General features: G+C 42.5%; 3 protein-coding genes across 3 annotated transcripts in view; 1 reads left to right on the forward strand and 2 right to left on the reverse strand.

Annotated features, from left to right (window-relative positions):
- The window catches only part of plxnb1a (plexin b1a), a 48105-nt gene extending 43079 nt beyond the window's left edge, over positions 1 to 5026 (reverse strand). The window contains exon 1 of the mRNA XM_089010919.1: positions 4726 to 5026. The gene's annotated coding sequence lies outside the window, so the exon portion shown is untranslated. The remainder of the gene's footprint in view (positions 1 to 4725) is intronic.
- A 2211-nt stretch (positions 5027 to 7237) lies between these two features.
- Positions 7238 to 15058, forward strand: LOC148903909 (mitogen-activated protein kinase 14A). Its single transcript, XM_089010943.1, has 12 exons — positions 7238 to 7417; positions 8423 to 8552; positions 10040 to 10098; positions 10314 to 10425; positions 12865 to 12894; positions 12964 to 13011; positions 13396 to 13510; positions 13593 to 13664; positions 13741 to 13820; positions 13928 to 14006; positions 14392 to 14565; positions 14654 to 15058. The coding sequence occupies exons 1-12, from the start codon at positions 7284 to 7286 to the stop codon at positions 14713 to 14715; spliced, it is 1095 nt and encodes a 364-aa protein (XP_088867069.1). The 5' UTR covers positions 7238 to 7283; the 3' UTR covers positions 14716 to 15058.
- A 2419-nt stretch (positions 15059 to 17477) lies between these two features.
- Positions 17478 to 21123, reverse strand: LOC148903910 (keratin, type II cytoskeletal cochleal-like). The gene is made up of 9 exons (XM_089010930.1): positions 20545 to 21123; positions 19456 to 19664; positions 19318 to 19378; positions 19146 to 19241; positions 18834 to 18998; positions 18535 to 18660; positions 18219 to 18439; positions 18089 to 18141; positions 17478 to 17878 (listed from the first exon to the last, which is right to left on the reverse strand). The coding sequence occupies exons 1-9, from the start codon at positions 21016 to 21018 to the stop codon at positions 17655 to 17657; spliced, it is 1629 nt and encodes a 542-aa protein (XP_088867056.1). The 5' UTR covers positions 21019 to 21123; the 3' UTR covers positions 17478 to 17654.
- Between the last annotated feature and the right edge of the window lie 992 nt (positions 21124 to 22115).

Consider the following 22115-nt stretch of genomic DNA (forward strand, 5'->3'; position numbering starts at 1 on the left):
CCCAGATAAACAATGATATTCGAACTGAAAAATAGAGAAGCCCAGTCACAAAAGTGAAAGTAACAAATAATAACAGTGTGCAACCGAGTACTTGACATCTGTGATTGATTTTCGCCTTGCTCCTTTGCGTACAGTCAGCACGAGCGGTTATTAGGGATTTGCATGTAAGTAGAGCGGATGGAACCTCGCTGCTCATGAAAAGACGCATTCATGAGGCTGCCAATGTGAAAGTCAGCCAAACACCCTCACAAGCTTAATTAAAGCTCCATATCCAATCAAGGGAGCAGATACCGTCATGTTTAGACAACCGAATCAACTATTTGAACGACATTGTGCCCAGGAAAAAAAATAATGGTTTGGGATTTCCTTATCTCACTAGGTGCCCAACAGTAGCACACTAGAAAAAGGTAATTCTTCACTCCCACACCCATTTGGTAGCGCAAACACCCAGAAGAGAAGAATGCGGCATGCAAGACCACCAGCTGCTACAAGGGCTGTTAGGTTAACGCCCTAAATTCTTTCAAAATCCACATCTTAGAATCACATGCTCACCTTGGACGTATTGAAACTTCAAGTTTGAAGTCTGGAAATCATGTAGTCAACTCGATCGAGGAAGACCAATTTGCCATGAGTCAGGAATGGATTGAACTGTGGAACCGTGAAATTGAGATTTGAATCAAGTCTTAATTTTGGTGTATCCCAACAGCCCTACTCACATTAATGTATGGGTATTGACATTCCATGAGTATGAAAATTCTGATTTCAATGATTACGGTAGACCTGGGGTGTCAAACTCATTTTTTGACGCAGGCCACATTGTAGTTATGCTTTCTTCTCGAGGGCCATTATGGGGAAGCCTTTAGAACGTTTCATCCCCTCAGCATATTACATATAGAGCACACAACAAATTAAAGAATGACTACTTTTAAAATTAGAACTCAATATGACTATTTCTGTGGATTACAACCGATAGTTTGAAATTGGGGTTTTGCCTTTAGCAAGCACCGTGGAACCTGACATGTTTGAATCGCTTTCGCGGGCCACAATATAAGAACGTGGTGGGCCAGATCTGCCCCCCGGGCCTTAACTTTGACACCCTTTTTCAAATAATCTAGATATATGTTGATCTCCTTCATTTACTGTTTTGTTGATTATGTGTTGTTGAATAAAAAAAAACACATTGTGTGTTTTAATATTTCCAATGCATGGTTGAACCTGCACAAACGCTCACTGATCCCTCTCACACCACTCTTCCTTCTTCAATTTGTTTACAAGAGAAGCATGGACCCTCGACATGGTAAAGACATTGCTAGAACCGATCACTTTTACTTTATTAACACAAAATGCTAGCAGCGGTGGACAAAGAATTATTTTTATTTTGGGTTATTGTTCATACCACTGGAAAAAAAAACATTTCTGCTATCTTTTGTGATCTAGTCCAACTTTAATTAACCCAACAGCTCAATCCTGTAATGCTATTTGGGCTTTGGAGATGTAAACGCGACTTGCTTATTCTGTTCACTTGCAGCCTATTTTATCAAATTAAATTACCTTCTTTAAAAAAAATTGTGAAGCCTATCATTTAAATGAATTTGACTCAAAATGTTGCCTATAGCTTTCCCCAAAGCCAAAATAGATTCCCCGACAATACAGACAGAATATATGACAACGTGAATCACAAAAACATTTTTTGCATACTGCTCAGTAACACCTGCGATTGAACAGATGCAACTGACAGTTTACATGGTATCTCTTTTCCTCACAATTCATTACACTGATGCTCCACAAAGGCAGCCGGCCCCGACATGGCAACTATAAATCATAATAACCAGTCGACCGCTGTGTTCATACCTTCCACAGTCTTACTTATTATGATTCATAGAAAAGCCTAGAATGTGGTCGTTTCAGCTGCGGAGCGTCACTTTTAAGTGACCAGCTGCCAGTTTAAGTGCCGTTCAACCTACTGCTGCGTGTGTGGTGTATCGAAGGGGTTGGAGGTCCAGATGGTCACCAAACCATTTCCTGCTGTATGCCACCTATTGACAACTGCACTGTGGAATAATGTGAAAAGCTCTCTCTGCACAGGAGGAGCCAATTGTCATATTCATGTGAAAATATCCGGTCGCCATCCAAGCAAACGTGACAGATGCCGTCTGAATCCAACTCGCACAAAAGTCACTCGCGACGATGCCGAAAATGGTTTGATTCAAATCCTTGAAATAAATCAAGGATGGGTAATGTGATACGGCCCGCAGATAGCAGATGGCCAGCTAACCAAGAATGTCTGGAAGCTGCAAACATCATGAGCACGAGGGAGCAGAGAAAAGGGCGGATTGAGGAGACTCTGGGGTTGGCATATGTCAGGACAAGAATCTTTACAAAGCTTGTAAAGGAGACATGATCCATAAATCTTTGGACACCCCCCCCCCAAAAAAAAAAAAAAAAAAAAAACACCCCGATGACCACGTTCTGCAACAGCATATCAAGGTGTTGCCACAAAAATGCACTTTTGTAGCCTGTTTGAGATTATTTATTTATTTGTTTAATTATGTATTTATTTGATCTTTATTCGTCTCGCAGTGGAGAAATTTACATTTCACGGCAGCAAAGTTATTAAAGGAAGAGGAAGGGAAAGAAAGAAGTAGAAAAAATATAGGAGCTGCTGGAAAGGCAGCCACTCTCACGGCGCCATATTGAAGTCAAAAATACACAAAAAAAAAACAAATAGCAAATAATATGACAACGCAAAGACACAGAGTCATTCATTCTTCAGCACTTGCAGTACCCTCTCTGTGAGAAGAAGCAGTTCCAGATGAAAGAGGAGAAGATCAAAGCGTCCTTTTCAGCAGTGGATCAGCTGTCTCCGTGGAGCCCACACGTAGGGTCGCCATTAAAAGCAGAGACCAGAGTGCTGCACCCCCCCCCCCCCCCCAGTATCCATCAGTGCACACGTGGCTCCAATAAAAGCACTCGTCTAAGTGAGGAGCTCCCAGGAATAGATTACAAGCTTCACCTACAGCCACTTTCGGACAGCTGGGACAACAGCGTCCCATCAGAGACACAATTTCAATTAACTACCAAGTTGGGAAGTCCTGGTGCTAAACATTGCTGAGCTTACATCTAATCATCTATCACACGGTAGCTTTAAAACACAGACAAATGATGCTATGGTCTGCCTCACAAGAGGTTCCCGGTCTCTGTGCAGTTTGTAAAGTCAGTCGGTTTGATTCGGCCAAGCATGTCAGTTTAGGTGGCCCGCATAAGCGTGTTCCTCGTGTTCTTTTCAAAATTAGCCAGTAATGTGGGAAGAGCCAAATACAGTGTCTACCATATCATAGTTTGGGGCAATGGCTGGAGTTTTCACAGAGAACATATTACGGACAAGAAGTGTAGTTGCCTTTTTGTTTTCGTTTCGTTTGTAATCAAACAAAAGCAGCTCAGCTTCTGTTGAGTTGGCGACATGGCTGGCCATGTTTTTCTTTTATTAACAATAAATTTAGCTTGTAGCAGACACGCACATTCCACCATGGCGTACTTGATCCACAGCTGAAAAGGATGTTTTGATCTTCTCCTTTTTTTATCCTCTCCTCTTTGATCCTTTCCTTTCGTCTTGCTTTCATAACTTTGTTGCTGTGAAATGTAAATTTATCCACTGTGAGACTAATAAAGGTAAATCCAATCCAATCTAAATTTTACAGCAGTATTTCAACAGCCAAAACACAATTTCATCTGTTTGATTTTAAATATGAGGCACATCCGTTGTTAATAAAAAGTTACAATAAGCACTTAAAAAATGCACCCAAACCCTTTGAGACGATGTGAACCAAAACCAAACTTTGTCACGCGTCAAGATAAAACCATTAAAAAAACCTTGCCCCCTCCCCTGTTATAAACTGTTCGTGTCACTAGGTGTTAATGTGATTATGAACGCTTGTTGGTCTGTATATCTTGGGATTGGCTGGCGAACACTCAGCAGTGAAAACCCCTTCATACTCAAATTTATCTGGAACAGGCACCAGCTCACCAGCTGGCCCCAAAAATGTACGAGCATCAAACTGATGGATAATAAAAAATGTTTACTTGTGCGCAAGAGGAGAATTTCTTCACATCGTCAACTGCCTGGATAGTTATGGACTTGGTTTTCTTATCTGTTTAGTACATTGATTGCAATATAGAGGAGTGATTTCTATTCACTTCTCTGGCGTTAGATGCAAAATTGAAAAAGCCAAAAGATTCATTATTATTTACAAATTGCAAAGGTGAAAACACTGAAACTCCACACGTGCTGTCCTGTAACACCCAGCAAGTCAAATGCAATTTCTGAGTTTAAAACCGAGACGTTAGCGAAGCAACTGTGCACATGTGCGCGGACACTGTGAGCAGGTGAAAAAGGCACAAGGCATTTGGCGTTTTGCTGCACGCGCCTGCTGCATTCCTTTGTCAGCTGACAAAAGGAGTCCATCCACGGATGTGCGAGCACAAGATGGCCAAGGTCGCGAGACTGCGAAAGACGCATGAACCATTGGTTTTGATGGACCGGTGGAGGAAAAGGCATACTCCAAATAAATAAACATTAATCAAAAATATCAAACAGGTGTTGCAGATGACGGGAAAGAACTACAGGAACACACAAACAATGCAATCTCAATTTCAAGAGTGGGAAAAACAGTAAATAACGTTTCTACAAGTTCCTGCTTTCTTTAACAACTCCTCCGGTGAACTTACCTATAGTTTGGGTCAAGGCAATTTTCCAAAGCGTTGAGACGAATAGCGGCTCACTTCTCACTTTGAGGCACAACCAGCGAACTAGATCCACCTCAACGCACGCTGCGACTCTCTCTTGCTCCTCACCTTGCTTATTTGTGTTATCGTTATTATGATTACCGTATTGAGATAGTACGACAAGTCATTGGCTAAAACGTGGCGAAACAACTCCACAGTCCTAAAAAAGTGTGTCCGATTGCGATCGTTTAATCAGAAACCAAAGCGAAGTCTTTTCGTCAAGCAGGTTGCTATAGTGTGAGCGTCAACTGTCCAGCCTCAGCGAGGTGAAATAAGCTGCGTGAAGGCAGACGTTGTATGATAGGACGGGACAGGAAACTACATATCTTCTTGCCAAAATAAATCCAAGTAAGACAGCGGCTACGCCGGTTTTTTTTTAGCAGAAACGCGATTGCAAACAATGTGAGGCCGCATTTATAAAATATTACCACATGTTAAGTCTCACAATTTGGTCGGGAAACTTCCGATTTTCAACACAATACTCACAGTACTCACTTTATAAAGCAACTATTGATACAATAAAGATGGTTAATTTGTATGGTGAAACAAATGAAAAGAATAATAATACATTTTTATATTAATTGAATGTATAAATAAACAATGAAAGCATTGTTGTGTTTTGTTTACTTCTAATTTACACTTTTGTACACTTTTGTCTCACATTATAAAGTGTCTCTGAGAGTTTTGAAAGGCGCTTATAAAAGAAATTTATTATTATTATTATTATTATTATTATTATTATTATTATTATTATTATTAATAATAATATTTTAACACGCACCACAGAATTGGGAGATTTTCGTAAATTCCCAATTTATGATTTCTGAAATTTAACATGTATATGTATATGTATAACATGTATAAATGAGACTGCAGGCTCCAGCCTTTCCTCAGGCATTATGAGGCCAAGGCAGTTCAGAAAATTAATGGATGGATGGATTTATACTCGCTTGACTTCTTTCAAAGACAATTGGGTTGTACTTCATACTCGGTAAGTATTGGTATGAATGTAAGTGAGAAGGTTTTTTTGGCTCGATATGTTCCCTGTGATTTTCTGGCGACCAATTGAGGGTGTTGGTACTCACTCAGGTGCGATAACGTCTATCGTAATGTGTCTGTGAAAATGATAAATAAAGTGGATATTTTTTTTAAAGCTTTGAATTATGTGTTGGTTTATTATATATGTACAATTGTGAATGTTGCATTATATGTATATACAGTGAGTATTTGTATTTTTCCCAGGGATTTAAAACGAGACATATATGTTTAAGAAATTTCCTTTCCCCTTAAATGTAAATGTAATACCTTTGAATTATCCATTCCACACTATTACACAACAGATTGAAATCGTGAATAAAGTGTGTTGTTTTGTGTTGACTTAAAAGAAAAAAAGTCATTTAGTCAAAATCACAACAATCACTAATGCGCTATTTTGAAAGGGTTAACCGGATATAGTTATTTTTTTACTTTTTTCTGAATGCCTACTTTGTCCTCCTCATGGGCTTCTGAGTCATGTAAACATTTAAAATAGAAAAAAGAAAACCAATTAAAAAAGCACAATTCAAAGGACAGTGAATATTTTCCCCAACATAACATTGTTCATATTTGTATACGTCATATCGTTAAAGTGAAAATGTTTCGCTTTTTTAAGGTAATTAGTATGAAATGAAAGCCATTATTAATCACCAATTATATTCCAGATTTGGAAAAAGAAGATTTGGAAAAAGAAGAGCTTCCTGTACGATGTAATTTTGAAGTTACTTGTGGGGTCCCTCTGCTGGCCAGAAATGGTCATTTGCGTTTCGTGAAAATCCATCAATCCATTTTCCGTACCGCTTATTCCTCATTCGGGTCGCGGGAGGGGGCGGGGGGTGCTGGAGCCTATCTCAGCTGTCTTCCGGAACGAGGCGGGGGACACCCTGAATTGGTTGCCAGCCAATCGCAGGGCACACAAAGACGTACAACAGTCACTCTCACAATCACACCTAGGGACAATTTGGAGTGGTCAAACTGCCTGACATGCATGTTTTTGGAGTGTGGGAGGACCCGCAGGAAACCCACGCGGGCCCGGGGAGAACATGCAAACTCCACACAGGGAGGACGGACTGGGACGCGAACCGGCAACCTCTGCACTGTGAAGCCGGTGTGCTTAACACTAGATTACCGGGTCGATTTATTTATGTATGTATGTATTTATTTATTTATTTGTTTGTACAACATGCTATCACAACAGTCACACATTGACTACTTAGCAAACAACGTTTCCAACAACGGAACTCAGACTGGGCAGGTCTGAAATACTGACGCCAGCTCACTGACAGTCACTGGACTGACAATGCACACCTTTGTGTACACACACGCACACACACACGCACACACACACACACACACACACAGACAGAGGTGTGGCTTCGCCCGCCAACCTTTGCTACTATCTCACCTGTTTGTTTACACTCACACACTGTGTGGAAATCTGACTGGTTGAAGCGGACGTTTGAGTCATGGACTCTCCACTGAGTGACTCTCCGGTTCGACCAGGCTTCCAGAGATTGGAGATCCAGAAGACGATGTGGGAGGTCCCGCAAAGATACACAGCTTTGCGGGCAGTTGGCTCTGGAGCATATGGGACAGTTTGGTGAGTGAAACCATGAGGCGTGACAGCACAGTATCCATATCTCGGTAGTTTCTATCTTTACTTTGGCAATTTTAATACATACCCTTGTAATTAATTTTGAGTAGAACTTGACAAAGTTTGGCTTGTTGCAAGCTTAAAGAATGTAAAATTAACCTGAAAGGATCCCGTGTATACAGGGATGTTCTCTGTGTCATTCAAGTAGATTCAACCATTTTTGATGTTTAAATGGACAATAGACATCATAAAAGGCTCATTAAGTCAGAGTATTGTCACTGAAGGGTCTGCGAATTCTTGAAGTGTGTATTCCAGTCATCGGAGTGTGACACCCGCAGGTATCTGTCTTCTGCAAGCAGAAGCACTATTGTGCGCCTCGGGCGAGTCAGCAAGTCAGTGCAGGTCCACTGATATATAAGAATCTCTTTCAAGGGTAGAGAGGCGCTTAGCAGGCAGGGATAGCATATCCATCCACCCATCCATCCATCCATCCATCCAAAATCCTCATGCACCCATCGATCCATTCATCCATCCATCCACCCATCTATCCATCCATCTGTCCGTCCATCCCCTCAAAAGTTTGGAGTGTTCAATTGACCTGCACACACACGTTCACACTTGGAGAGGAATCGGGAGTACCCAGAGAAAACCCATGCAGGCCAGAGAGAACATGCAAACTCCTCACAGTATTTTTTTCTCCAAATGTATTTTGATGGATGCACAGCAGTCAAGTGGTTACAACATATGCCTGGTGGTTCTGAATATTACTTTCAATTGAAAATAGTAAATTATCCATCATTATGAAGCCGAGTGAATCTGCTTGTTTAGGCCTCTCAGGCCAAAGTCATCTGGAACAGGATCCATTTGACCTGTGACTGCAATTAGCATTTTGAATTAATTTTGAAATCTGAATCAGAACTATGATTGCAACATCACTTGCCAATGACAGTTCTCATCGATGAAGTGGTTATGAGAGTCTCTAATGTCCTGTCTTTAATGTGATTGTTCTAGCTCTGCCATCGACCAGAGGACCAATGAGAAGGTAGCCATTAAGAAGCTGTATCGTCCTTTCCAGTCGCTCATCCACACCAAAAGAGCTTACCGGGAACTCAGACTGCTTCGGCACATTGAGCATGAAAATGTATGTTTTTCTTTTCCGTTCATTGATTTTGTTAAGTGTGTATTCTTAACTGCAAGTACAGCCCTCAAGGCTGGATAATGAGATTGAGATTTGGATGTATCCATGACAGCAACTGTTTTCCTCATCTGTCTCATCCAAGCAGTCAATTTTGAGGACAAACAAACTTTGCTGACCATTCAACAAAATCCTTTAATCTCATCTGCGCTGTAGGCAAAGCTGGGAGTGCTGTTTGTTGTGAGAACCAGCGTGGTGCAAGACGACAGGCTTTCTTATGTGCGGGCTAATCCGGGAAGGAGGCTCAAAAAACAATGAGAAGTGATTGATACATAATTGTCCTTGGTTATCATCGCCTAAAAAAAGTAAAACTTGCTTTGAGCATGACCTTATTTGTCATTGAGCAAATATCTGAAGGGCTGTACTTAAAGTATTCTCTGAATACCCCAAAATAGAAAAACAATGCATAAAGTCATTTTTTGTAGACAGGCTGATCTTCGTTTTCTCCCTGGGCAAGTCTCGTTTACCGTCTTTGGGAAGTTGGAAGATGGCGCTGAGCCTCACTGGGCACCGCGGCAAACTGAGGATGTTTCCTATTACACGCCTCCACCGCTACTGACGGTTTAGTAGCAGAAAGACCATGTTAAACCAGGTCTACGTTTTAGCACGGAAGGTGCCAGTCCATGTTGGTGGACTCAATCCTGTCACGCTTTGCAAGGTGGTGGTGGTGGTGGAACCCAAAAAAGAGCATTCAGGAGGGAGGAGCAGGGTTTAATTGACAAATTCTATTAAATAAAGTCAGTAGGAACAAAATCTCAAACAACAAAGTCATCAGAACAAAAAGGTCCAAAGTGGTAAACAAAACCATGAGTAAAACACAACAAAACGAAACAAACCTGACAGGGTGAAACAAACAATGACCCGGCACTGAATGGTCATGCCGGGAGTCCTTTTAACTGCCACCGATTAAAATGACCTACACCTGTGCAGCTGCACACGGGGCCCGACAGTGGCATCTGTTGGTTACAAACTGAAACATGACAAATCTAGACATTAGAAATGTCATTTGAGTGTTTTTTGTTTTTTTTCGAGATTATGAGCTCATTGATCCCTCTTCTTTGTTTACATTGTGGGGCAGCTGACCCCTCTGCCCCACCGATGAAAAAGAATGTGGTCTGGTCATGGTGTCAAACACACTTTACACGCTACACTGCTACGAGTGCTACTCAAGAGGAACAGCCATTAACACCCGCATTTTACACTGTTACCAAGGAGAAACGGATTTAAGCGCAACGCTACACCATCATTCAACATCTTTTGTGGTTTTTCATGACATTCTGTCCAACTACGATTGCGACATCGCTTGCCAATTTAATAGGTAATTTGGAAACGGGTAAAATTGACCTCTTGACATAATATGAGGGTTAATGACTTGCGTAAGAAGACGGAATATCTAAACAGAATGTCCCTCTTTCCTCACATTGGCACTGAAGGTCATTTGCCTCCTTGACGTATTCACACCTGATTCCTCCGTGGAGAAATTCCAAACCTTGTAAGTAAGCGGGCAACCGCATTTTTCTGTTTGTTGTTGCAGCTTGACAAGATCCTTGGCGAGTGTGTGCGCGGTTGTATGCATGCAAAGTTCAAGCATGAGTATTGGCAGCAAGTGCATGCATGTTTGTTTTGACTGCCTATTGTTTTCTTGCTTATCAATGATAGTTGTTTTCACCGCTGTTTTTTGTGTCTTTTCCTTTAACCGACATCTAGTTATATGGTGATGCCATTTGTAGCGCAGGATGTGGGCCACATTATGAAGAAGCGGAGATTAACCGATCGCATAATCACCTACCTGTTCTATCAGCTTCTAAGAGGACTTAAGGTAAATGTTCGATCACGGCTACATCTTACATGTGTGTAATTTGCATGTTCTACCTTAGCCTTTGTGGGTTTTCTCCAGGTACTCTGGGTTCATCCCACAATCAAAAAACATGCACGCCAGTCTGATTGAACACTTTAAATTTGCCCAAGGTGTGAGTGTGAGTGCGGATCGTTGTTTGTCTCTGTGTGCCCTGCGAAGGGGTGGCAACCTGTTCACGGTGTCCAATGCCGACAGCAGGGATCGGCTCCTGCAACCCGCCCACTCTTATGTTGATAAATGAGATCACCAAATTAATGGATAGATGGATGTCATCTTAAAGGCTCCATAGTTCTATGTTCAAACGTGACTGAATTGGGAATTGTGAAGCCTGACAGCAGTCGGTAGGAACGAGCGGCGGTACCTCTCCTTCTTGCAGCGCGGGTGTAATAGTCTCTGGCTAAAGGAGCTACCCAGAGCTGTCAGGATGGGCAGGAGGGGGTGGGAGGGGCTGTCCGTCATAGCTTTTAGTTTAGCTAGCGTCCGTCTGTTGCCCACCTCCTCAAGAGAGTCCAGCGAGCAGCCCACGACAGAACTGGCCCGCTTGACAAAGCGCTCCAGTCTTTTTCTGTCCCGGGTGGTGATGCTGCCTGACCAGCAGACAATGCCATAGTGGATGGCTGATGCCACCACAGAGTCATAGAAAGTCTTTAGGAGTGACCCCTGAACTCCAAAAGACCTCAGTTTCCTGAGGAGGAAGAGGCGACTCTGTCCCTTTTTGATTAGGGCATCCGTGTTTGTTGTCCAGTCCAGTTTATTGTTGAGAGTAACACCCAGGTACTTGTAGGAGGTCACCCTCTCAATGTCCGAACCCTGGATGTTCAATGGTGCAGGTGACGATTGTTTCCTGCAGAAATCCACCACCAGCTCCTTGGTTTTGCCAGTGTTGATCTGGAGGTGATTCTGCTGGCACCAGTCCACAAAGTCCTTTGTCAGTCCCCTGTACTCCCTATCGTCTCCCTCTGTAATGAGGCCGACAATAGCTGAGTCGTCAGAGAACTTCTGAAGGTGGCAGGTTGGGGTGTTGTAGTTGAAGTCCGAGGTGTAGAGGGTGAAGAGGAATGGAGCCAGGACTGTTCCCTGCGGCGCTCCGGTGCTGCAGAGAAGCCTGTCCGACTCACAGTTCTTTACCCTCACGTACTGTGGCCTGTTTGTGAGGTAGTCTGTAATCCAGGATGTGAGGTGATGGTCGACTCCGGCATGCTGCAGCTTGTCCCCCAGTAGACTGGGCTGGATGGTGTTGAAGGCACTGGAGAAATCGAAGAATGTGATCCTCACCGTGCTCCCAGCATTCTCCAGGTGCAGCAACGCCGTATGGAGGAGGTAGATGATGGCATCCTCCACACCGATGCTGGGCTGGTAGGCAAACTGCAGCGGGTCCAGCGATGAGCTTGCCAGCGGTCGCAGGTGGGCGAGGACGAGTCTCTCCAGCGTCTTCATCAGGTGAGACGTCAGCGCCACCGGTCTGTAGCTGTTGAGCTCTTTGGGGTTGGCAATCTTGGGCACTGGGACCAGGCATGACGTTTTCCACAGCTGTGGAACTCTGCCCAGCTTCAGGCTCAGGTTGAACAAGTGCTGGACAATGTCACACAGCTGGTCGGAGCAGGTCTTGAGGAGTCGGGAACTGATGTCATCCGGACCTGCTGCCTTCCTCACCTTCATCCTCCTCAGTTGGTTCCTCACCTGCGCAGTTGTGACAGACAGGCAGGAACCAGGAGGCAGAGTGGCGGCTGAGGGTGTGGCAACGGTTGGGAGGGCAGTTGTTGGTTGCGGAAAGCTGGTCGTGAGAGGGGGCAGGGAGGGTAAGGCCACAGTGAGAGTTGGTGCAGGTGCAGCTACAGGTGAAGTTGACGGTGGGCCGGGGGCGGTTGGCGTCTTGTCAAACCGATTGAAAAAGCGGTTGATTTCATCTGCCCAGTCCTTGTCTTTTTCGTTCAATGTCACTGGGCTTTTGTGGCCTGAGATGTTTTTCAGGCCCTTCCAGACACCAGCGACATTGCTGGCTTGCAGCTGCTCCTCCATTTTCATCCTGTAGGCCTTCTTCCCCTCTCTGATCTTCCTCCTCAGTTGGATCTGCACGGCCTTCAGTTCCTCTCTGTTGCCCGACACAAAAGCCCTTTTCTTCTCCTTCAGGAGGACTTTTATGTCGGGATTAATCCATGGTTTGTTGTTGGCAAAACACCGCACAGTCCTGGTGGGTACGGTGTTTTGTTCACAAAAGTTAATGTAGTCTGTGATGGTGTTGGTGAGTGAGTCAATGTCTTCCCCATGAATCTCAGTAAAGAGCTCCCACCTGGTTGAATCAAAACAGTCCCAATGAACACTTAGCAATAACTATATATAAAAATATATATAATACTATATAATACATTTTTCTCCCACTTATGCTTTTCCTCTTTTCAGTACATTCATTCAGCTGGCATCATCCACCGGGTTTGTATTGGAAAAAAAAAATTTGTTGTGTGCTTCGCTCTTTTTTTTGAATAATGATTATGTTTTTAGGACCTAAAACCCGGCAACCTGGCCGTGAACGAGAACTGTGAACTAAAGGTACACTCTCTCCTGGAAAATTTGCGTTTTCATGTTTATTATGGGTTTTAAGTCATTATAAGTGCCTTGCACGCTGGGTCCGAGTGGACAGTAATTTCATCTGTGCTGTATGTCATGCTGATTAGCATATTTGACAATAAAGCTGACTTTGACTTGTGTAAACAGAATAAAAATAGATTGACATTTTTTATATTTATTTACGTATTTATTATCTATCTATCTATCTATCTATCTATCTATCTATCTATCTATCTATCTATCTATCTATCTATCTATCTATCTATCTATCTATCTATCTATCTATCTATCCATCCATCCATCCATCTGTGTGTTGATGTATTTATGTTTGCCTTTCATGATACATGCTTAGTTTTATCTGACCAGATATTGGATTTTGGCCTTGCGAGGCACACAGAGTCTGAGATGACTGGTTATGTGGTGACTCGCTGGTACCGAGCTCCAGAGGTCATATTCAACTGGATGCACTACAGTCAAACAGGTCGACTTTGCAAAACATATATTTCCCAAATGGATCGCTTTCGATTTCTGGCCAGAATAATATTTGTCTTCACTCCTCACAGTGGATATGTGGTCATCTGCCTGTATCCTGGCTGAGATGCTCACCGGCCAGGTTCTCTTTCCTGGACATGACAGTATCCTCCAAATTGGAAGCTGCATATATTAATTATAATTGCAGCACGTTGAGATTTCGTGAACCAGCCTGCTCAGGTATTGATCAACTGAAAAAGATCCTGCACCTGACTGGAACTCCTGACCGCGCCTTGGTGCAGAAAATGCAGAGTAAAGATGTGAGTTTTATGTATGTTGTGCTTTCCAGAGTTCATATTTGGCACATCAGTAGACATTCCATATGCCCACAACTTGAAATCATGGAGTTTGAGCACTTGTTTTCCAGGCACAGTCATATGTTCAAGGTCTCCCTGCCCAAAAGAAAAAAAACTTTAAAGATGTGTTTCCGTCCACAGGGGAAAAAGGTGGGTTGATGTTCTTTGACTCCAAATTATGGACAAATGGGGAGGCATAGGGGAAACATGTAACTCCAATCTAATCATTATTATTTAGATTTTTGCCCCCTGCATTTTAGTGTTAAATAGTACCTGGAAATTATTTTCACAGGCTCAAAGTGTCTTATAGGTTGTCAACGTGTGTTTTCATGCGGTCATACTTATTTGACTGTGCGTTTTATAAGGGGAAAAAGTAGCCTGCGTTCTGAAAAATTCAACGTTTTGCTTAATCATTTCAACTATTTGGTAGTATTTCATGTATTGCTATTATTGATGTACTCAGTTTACTGTGTCGTGAATACACCACCAATGTTGACATCTAAAATCACTCTTTATTGCATCTTGGTGCCTGCAGCTGTGTCGCTTTTGGAGGCCATGTTGATGCTGGATCCAGACACAAGACTAACAGCCACACAGGGGCTCTCGCATCCCTTCTTGGCAGAATACCATGACCCGGAGAGCGAACCCGACTCACAGCCGTACGACGACTCCTTTGAGAGCCTAGAGCTTGCCATTGGGGAGTGGAAGAGTAAGTCTGACTTTATTTAACGGTGTCTGAGACTTCTTCAGTACTGACACATATTTATTGTTTTCTGGTTTTCTCTTCATCTTGTTAGGTCTCATCCATATGGAGATCATGACCTTTGATTCAGATGACCCCAGTCAAACAGCCCTTTAGGGAAAATCATCAGTACCAAATGTGCATTTAATTTGAAATTTCTTTATATAATATAGTGTTGTCTTTAAATAAAAGCTACATGTAAATGATTTAAAAATGACACAATAAGAAACTAGAAGGTTAGAGTTTGCACCTTGCCAAAATCAATTCCCCTTCTCTATTTGCAAACAATGTATTCTGCCATACCGTAACATGTCCTGTGTATTATAAAACAGTGATTCTCTTGTCAGTCCATGTCCAATTATATAACTTTGTAATGCACTTTTTATGTGTTGGTGTGGAATTTATCAATGAACATGATGTTGCTTCTGCTGTTAAAAACAAAATAAAACACAAAAACAGATCCGGACAAATGAGAACGTGTCAGTATTTAGAAATCCATATTTTAATGTTGAATGAAAATCAGCTATCGGTTGTTGTAATGTTTACTGAAATGGGACCAAATTATTTAAGTCTTCTTTTTTCTCTCTTTTGATCAAAAATAATGACTTGAGATAGAAACAGTACATTGTGTGTATTTAGTATTAGTTTCAAAACATTACAATGCAGAATTTAAATCTATGACTGAAAATGGAGAAATGGGGTAGTCAGGAGAGTAAATGTATCTTTGATTTAATTATTCATTCTATATTTGTAACTATCATCAAATGGTGAGTATAGTTTTGCTTTTTTGAATGTTGCTGTGGCGATGACCATTTTGTGTTTAGGAGCCTTTTACTGAGCGAGTTGCTTGTTCTGTAGCCACAAGGGGACATCAGTCTTCTTGTGCCGGTCCCAAGCCCGGATATACACACAGGGTTGGGTCAGGAAAGGCATCCGACGTGAAAGCTTAGCTAAAATAAACATGCGAATCAAACCTCTGAAGATGGAGGACACTGATTCGCTGTGGCGACCCCTTTAGGGGAAACGCCGAAAGGAAAAGAAGAAGATTTGTAACTGTCAGTCCAACGATACCTATGGATATCCAACCATTTTTTTCTCGTAGTGCGTGTCCTTCTCATGGTCACCGAGGCTTGTGATTTGAAGGCCATTTGATGAAAGTTATTTCTCGTCGCGAAAACCCAGATGGAGCATATTAGAAGTCGTTGTCGTCAGAGGGAGTTTTATTTGTGACCACCAGGGAGAGGCATTCGACCAATTTGTCAAACTGCTGGAAAGGAGTGAGACGCTTTATGTTTTTGACAAATGGACCTCCTGTACATTGTGTTGTGCCAACCCAAATGTATTTACAGGATAATATTCTGAATTGATCGAAGAATTAATAATTCAACCTTTGCTTGCATTTAAGCAGACAAAATACAAATTCACGGTAATCAGTATCCAGTAAAATCATAAAGATTACTCACATACATAAAGCAATGAATTTTCAAGTGAAAAAATACCAAACCTGAGGTGAAATGTTCGCCACAAACACGATCTCCAATGTGTTCTGGTGTCCAATTCTTCCTGTTGATAGCCACTAGCCACAGTTGTCTTCTTTCTTCTGCAAGCGGTATGCGGTGAAATTTCAAGCTCGATCGTTTTTCAAATCGATTCGCACAACCAACTACAACACATGATATTACCATGGTTGCTATAATAATGCGAGTTTGATTCATGAACAGCGAAAAAAAGACGCGAACACTCAGAAAACCTTCTCTCGTATGCTATCGGCTCTTGTGTTTACATATCTTACTGCCTACCGGAAGTGTCCGGGTACCACGTGACCAAAAATGACGTCACACTAGCATTTCCTATTATGACAGACCACAGTAGATAGATAGATAGATAGATAGATAGATAGATAGATAGATAGATAGATAGATAGATAGATAGATAGATAGATAGATAGATAGATAGATAGATAGATAGATAGATAAACACGCGCAGGCACGTACATACGTACATACATACATGCATACATACATACATACATACATACATACATACATACATACATACATACATACATGGAAATAAACGTGTTTGATGTCAAAAATGGATACAAAACATATCTTCTGATGTGATTTTGAAGACATTTTAATCACAGAGTATGGTGTGTTGCGGCTATTGCGAGCTATCTGAAGTTGAGATGAAGTCAATGTCACACAAATTGGTTTCTTTCATTCAACTCAGAATTAAGTTTACCATTTTAAATTGATACTGTTTTGATTGAGTGTTATTGCCCTGACATGTTTTTTTTTTCATCATCTGGCTGGAAAATATCGTGCCTATATACTGCTTTCGGTCTCTGGTCATATTTACAGGGTATTTAGGGATTATAATTTATTAATTGGCATATTTTAAATTGACACGTTTTCAATCTTGTGCTCATCTATTTTCCGTGTCAAACTACTCCAACATGGAACACTGAATTTCGTGAATGTAATCTAAAATTACTCAAGCAACATTGTAAATTAAATGAAGTCAGCTCTATTCCAGGCTTCAGACATTTTTTTTTCTTTCAGACTCAAGCAGAAGTGATGTAAATGTGTCTACCAGCGCACTCTCGCCAGAAATCATGTGAAAGTGTTGTATGGTGTGTGGTTGCTTCACACATAGTAATAGATAACACATTCCAGAAAAGAGGAGCATGTCATTGATTTCTTTGTTGGAAATATGAGACAACTGGACCTCCTCCTGTGCTTGGCACGTTAGTGTGAATTGATGTGTTACATTACAAGGATTCATTGGCATGCAACTACAAGTACGTGCTTGTCTAGGACAGCATGTCTATCGAGTAAACGACGACCACAAGTACAAGAACAGGACTGACTCATAGGTATGCTCTGCTTTTTATTGGTGCTTTGATTATTGACTCTGCCTCTGCTTGGATTTTGATGGAACCTCTGACTCTCAGACTGTGTGTACACTGCTAATACCAAAGATGTATGGATGGCATAAATGTGTTGATGTGTGGATGACAAGGACGTTTTTTTCCTTTCTCGGCTGGACCAGAATCAACGGCGAGAGCTGAGGCTGGTTCTTGAGATCATCATGGAGCTGCTGCTGCCGCCGCTGCCACCGCTCCCGCTGGTGCTCATGCGGGTCATGTTGCCGTAGCCTCCACTTAAGCCAATGCCTCCACCCACTCCTCCGCCCACGCCCATCCCCATACCCATACCCATGCCCATGCCCATACCCATGCTTCCACCCATTCCAATTCCTCCTCCTGAAGCAGCACCTGGTGATGCATAAACAAGTGAGAATGAATGAAAATGCGGCGCATGTACATACCAGGAAAACTATATTGTTCTTTCTTCTAAAATTGCAACTGGTCTTCCAACATCAGCTTAGGAATCGTTTTACGAATAATGTAGTATTTTATCAATATTACATATGAATAAATGAAACATAAATCTCGGAAATAAAAGAGCTCAATGTCCATACGTACCACCTCCAACGGTAGATGACTGTATGTGAATGGTTGCATCTGTGTTGCCCAGCCTGCAAAAAAGTTCAAGAGTGAAATACGGTGCTGCACACCAAGAACTGATAAGAGGACGTGAAGAGCCACTAAGTACCTTTGCTCCTCTCCCTCCAGCAGCTTCCTGTAGGTGGCGATCTCAATGTCAAGGGTCAGTTTGAGATTCATGAGTTCCTGGTACTCGCGGACCTGGCGGGCCATGTCCTGCTTGGCTCTTTGCAGGGCTTCCTCCAACTCCTTGATTTGAACCCTAGCGTCCTTGACAGCCAGCTCACCGCGTTCCTCGGCCTCGGCGATCTGAGTCTCGAGGTTTGCACGCTGTGAGTGGAAAGTTGGCCACCGGGTGTTCGAGAAGGTTTGGAAATATACAAAACGGATGCAGAAATCAATTGAAATTGAAGGATATACAGTACCTGTCCCTTCACTGCATCAATTTCATTCTGCAGGCGAGAAATCATGCGGTTGAGTTCTGCGATCTCGTTCTTGGAGGTACGAAGATCTTCTCCATGCTGGCCGGCAGAAGCTTCCATGTCCTTCCACTGGAAAAACAAAGAGTGGAAATCGCACCAACATTGTATTGTGGTTTTTTGCAGAAGGTTGTTATCTGTTTAAAACGTGTGGGTGAAATACGGAGGGATGATTTGGCACTCAACCACTCATTTATGAACTGAAATTGTGGGCATATCCAAACGACATCTGATGTTGCGTTCACCTTCTGCTGATACCAGTCCTCTGCGTTATGACGGCTTTGGTTGGCGATGTCCTCATACTGAGCCTTCACTTCTGCAATGATGGATTCCATGTCCAGGTTGCGGCTGTTGTCCATCTCCACGATAACTGAAGTGTCCTTGATCTGGCTCTGGAGTTCACGGAGCTCCTGATAAACACAAAAATAGATTGGACGTTTATGTCTGTGAAGTTCAATTGTCCTGAAGTCATAGGTAAAACCAGGAGAGGATCTATCCAAAATGGAGAAAACATTCTTGTTTCCTGGTCTCATGATGAGTTAGTTGGTTTTACGTACTGCGTCGTAGACAGCTCTGAGGAAGTTAATCTCATCTTGAAGAGCGTCGACCTTTGCCTCAAGGTCAAGCTTATTCATGTAGGCACCGTCGACATCCTGTATCAAGAAAAAACAGAAAAGACAAAGCGATTTTTAAGTGAATAGCTTTTAACAATTTATTTTAAAGATTCACCTTCTTTAGAAGAACAAATTCATTCTCGACTGCGGCACGCTTGTTGATTTCATCCTCATATCTGAAACAACAGAAGCATCCATTGAATATGAAATGTAGCGATCAAGTCATGTAAAGAATCGAAAAACTGAAACATACTTGTTCTTGAAGTCCTCCACCAGGTTCTGCATGTTCTTCAACTCTGCCTCCAGTTTGATCTTCTCATTGCCAAGTCCATCCAGCTGTCTGCGCAGATTGCTAATGTAGGCCTCAAACATGGCATCGATATTGGAGCGGGTGGTGGTCTGTTCTTGGAGAAGGTTCCATTTGGTCTCCAGCATTTTGTTCTGCTGCTCCAGGAAGCGCACCTAAAAGCGAGTTCAAATCCACTCTTAGTAGGGTAAGTATAGCATTTATCAGTAGCATGCAAATGTAGACATAGTTCTTTTCACTGATATATATTGTGATTCCTTGAAGGTCAGCGGCCACCACCTCCACTTCAAATAGGGACCTTAATGCCATTCTATTTTCGTCTCTGGAATTTTAAATTCTGCACGCGTCACCTAGTTTGAAGTAAAATGTAGTAGAAATATACTGAGCTCATTTGAGAGCATGCGATCATCTGCACAAACATGTTGGAACTTCATGAGAAATGAAAGCCAAAGTGCCTGGAGGAGCTTGAAACCCATCTCTCAATTTTGGCTACCACACCTCATTTAGCCCCTCCCCCAAGACCTTCTGCAATGCGGCTTTTAGGCCATCGGAAGCGCACTTTTAGCAAATGATCATCCTTGAGAATTCCTGAAAAATCTCAATTTGCTTGAGCCTTCCCCTTTTGATATATTCTAGTCGTTAGAAACCAGGGGAAGGGGGGGGGGGAGTACTTCAGTCTGTGGGACTCCAGTCCACTCACTGATAACCTGATCCCTTGAGTTTAGAAAGCAACGTACACAGGATACTAGCTGCTTCTCGCTGCAGAGACAGATGGCGAGGGACAGCTTTGGTCATAGATACATTAAATGAGAAGGGGCCATTTATATTACATTAAAACAGTTTGGAATAAAGAGTATGCAGCAATGTATATGTTTATACATCATATGTATAACTTGGAGTACCAACATTCTGGTCATTATTTAAATAGGCTGCACTTCAGAGGAACACAAAATGATTTGTCAGTTTTGCTCAAACATACAAATCTTAAGTTACATTTGTTTCCAATTGAAGCTCAAATGTCAGAAAGTCACCTACCTTCTCAATGAAGTTGGCAAAGCGGTTGTTCAACCCCTTGATCTGATCTTTCTCTTGTGTGCGGACCAACTGGATGGTGGGGTCAATCTTAACATCCATCGGGGTCAGCAGGCTTTGGTTGACTTGGACGTTTGTGATCGGGGGGACTATCATAGATCCGCCACCGTAACCTAAACCTAAACCAGCCCCCAACATACTACCGCCGCCACCACCCATTCCATAACCTGCGCCGCCTCCTGCGCCAATGGCGTAAGATCCACCACCACCGCCGCCGCGGATGCTGGACCTAAGAATGGTGGAACTTGATGACGCTATTGGGACTGACCGATAACTAATGGCAGATTTGGAGCTAAATCCACCTTTGCTACCACCGAGACCACCGTAAATGCCAAAGTCGCCTCCATAACTGCCACCGCCTGTGCCAGAACCGTAGCTGGTCCTCACACTTTTCGTGGTACGCATGGACATGGACATCTTGAAGAAAGGGAGTCACAGAGAAAAGGGGGAGCAAAGAGAGAGCAAGAGGTGTGGCAGAGCAGAGGAGACCACGAAGAGGTGAGTCAAGTCCCTCTAAGTACCTGCTCTCTGTTCCCAGTGCATTTTTATGGGACTCTGACAGCGAGGGAGGTGCCGCCTGAACTCCACCTTTTCTGTACCTCCCAACCGTGCTCCAATCACTGAGAAAACCAAGGGTACACCTGGCGGAAGGGTGGTTCCATTGGAATTATTTGGTCTGTCAATCAAGAACTTTTACCACCCCTGTAAAATAAGCTGACTTGCCACACCCAGCCAGATGAAGAACTTGCAGATGTACAGTACACTAAAAAAAATCCTGAAAATTTGTAAACCAGATTGCTATGGTGACTTTCAGCTGACGTCAACAGAGGTTGCAGACCGCAACTCCCTTGCATAATTTGCTTGACACCTTTTTTCAGTGTTCTTTGTTTAGTATAGTTTTATTTTATATGCAACCCACCCAATGTGCATCTCGACTGAGGAGATGAAGGTGAGGTATTTGCACATTGGACGTGCAAAAGCGCCACACTCATAATGCAAACACAATATGATGGAAAAAATGTAAAAACCCCAGACAGACAGACAAACATAAAAGACAAAATGATCTGCTCCGTTTGTACGTGTTGAAACTCATCACATGCACTCTGGCTGAGGTGTTGCCTTCATAGTCTCTCTTCTGCAAATGAGCTTCCTTGAAGGTGCTAGAGGGCAACTCACACTCCGCACGATTTTTCACGCCTTTTCTTTTTATTTCTAAAATGATCTCGTTGAAAGTTTTTTTCTCACATTGATCCAATTTTGTTAGTGAATATTGTCAGCAGTGTGTTTATATGCATTGGTCACTTCAAACATGTCCACCTCCTTTGACCTGTTACCAAAATAAATATATATATATAAAAAAAAATGAACGACGAACGCTTTATTCCTTGCTCAGATGAAATAAATTGTGAGGTCCTCAACCTAAATAAAAAAAATAATGTAAGATCTTGGATGAATTTCAAGGTCTGTTTCAATTCATTAAGATTTTTGATTTTTCTCCTAAAAATAGGAGCCTA

This window comes from Hippocampus bargibanti, linkage group LG01 (assembly GCF_051943395.1).
Source record: "Hippocampus bargibanti isolate YZ-2025 linkage group LG01, ASM5194339v1, whole genome shotgun sequence".
Taxonomy (NCBI): domain Eukaryota; kingdom Metazoa; phylum Chordata; class Actinopteri; order Syngnathiformes; family Syngnathidae; genus Hippocampus; species Hippocampus bargibanti.

Bases quoted from the DNA above. Each gene is read 5' to 3' on its own strand.
- LOC148903910 (XM_089010930.1), bottom strand. From the start codon at position 21,018: ATGTCCATGTCCATGCGTACCACGAAAAGTGTGAGGACCAGCTACGGT. The intron at 19,379-19,455 runs GTATGTTTCAGT...CTGTTGTTTCAG, and splicing joins GTGGAGGACTTCAAGAACAA to ATATGAGGATGAAATCAACA. The intron at 18,999-19,145 runs GTACGTAAAACC...TGTGTTTATCAG, and splicing joins TCAGAGCTGTCTACGACGCA to GAGCTCCGTGAACTCCAGAG.
- LOC148903909 (XM_089010943.1), top strand. From the start codon at position 7,284: ATGGACTCTCCACTGAGTGACTCTCCGGTTCGACCAGGCTTCCAGAGA. The intron at 13,012-13,395 runs GTACACTCTCTC...TTATCTGACCAG, and splicing joins ACGAGAACTGTGAACTAAAG to ATATTGGATTTTGGCCTTGC. The intron at 13,665-13,740 runs GTATCCTCCAAA...CAGCCTGCTCAG, and splicing joins TCTCTTTCCTGGACATGACA to GTATTGATCAACTGAAAAAG.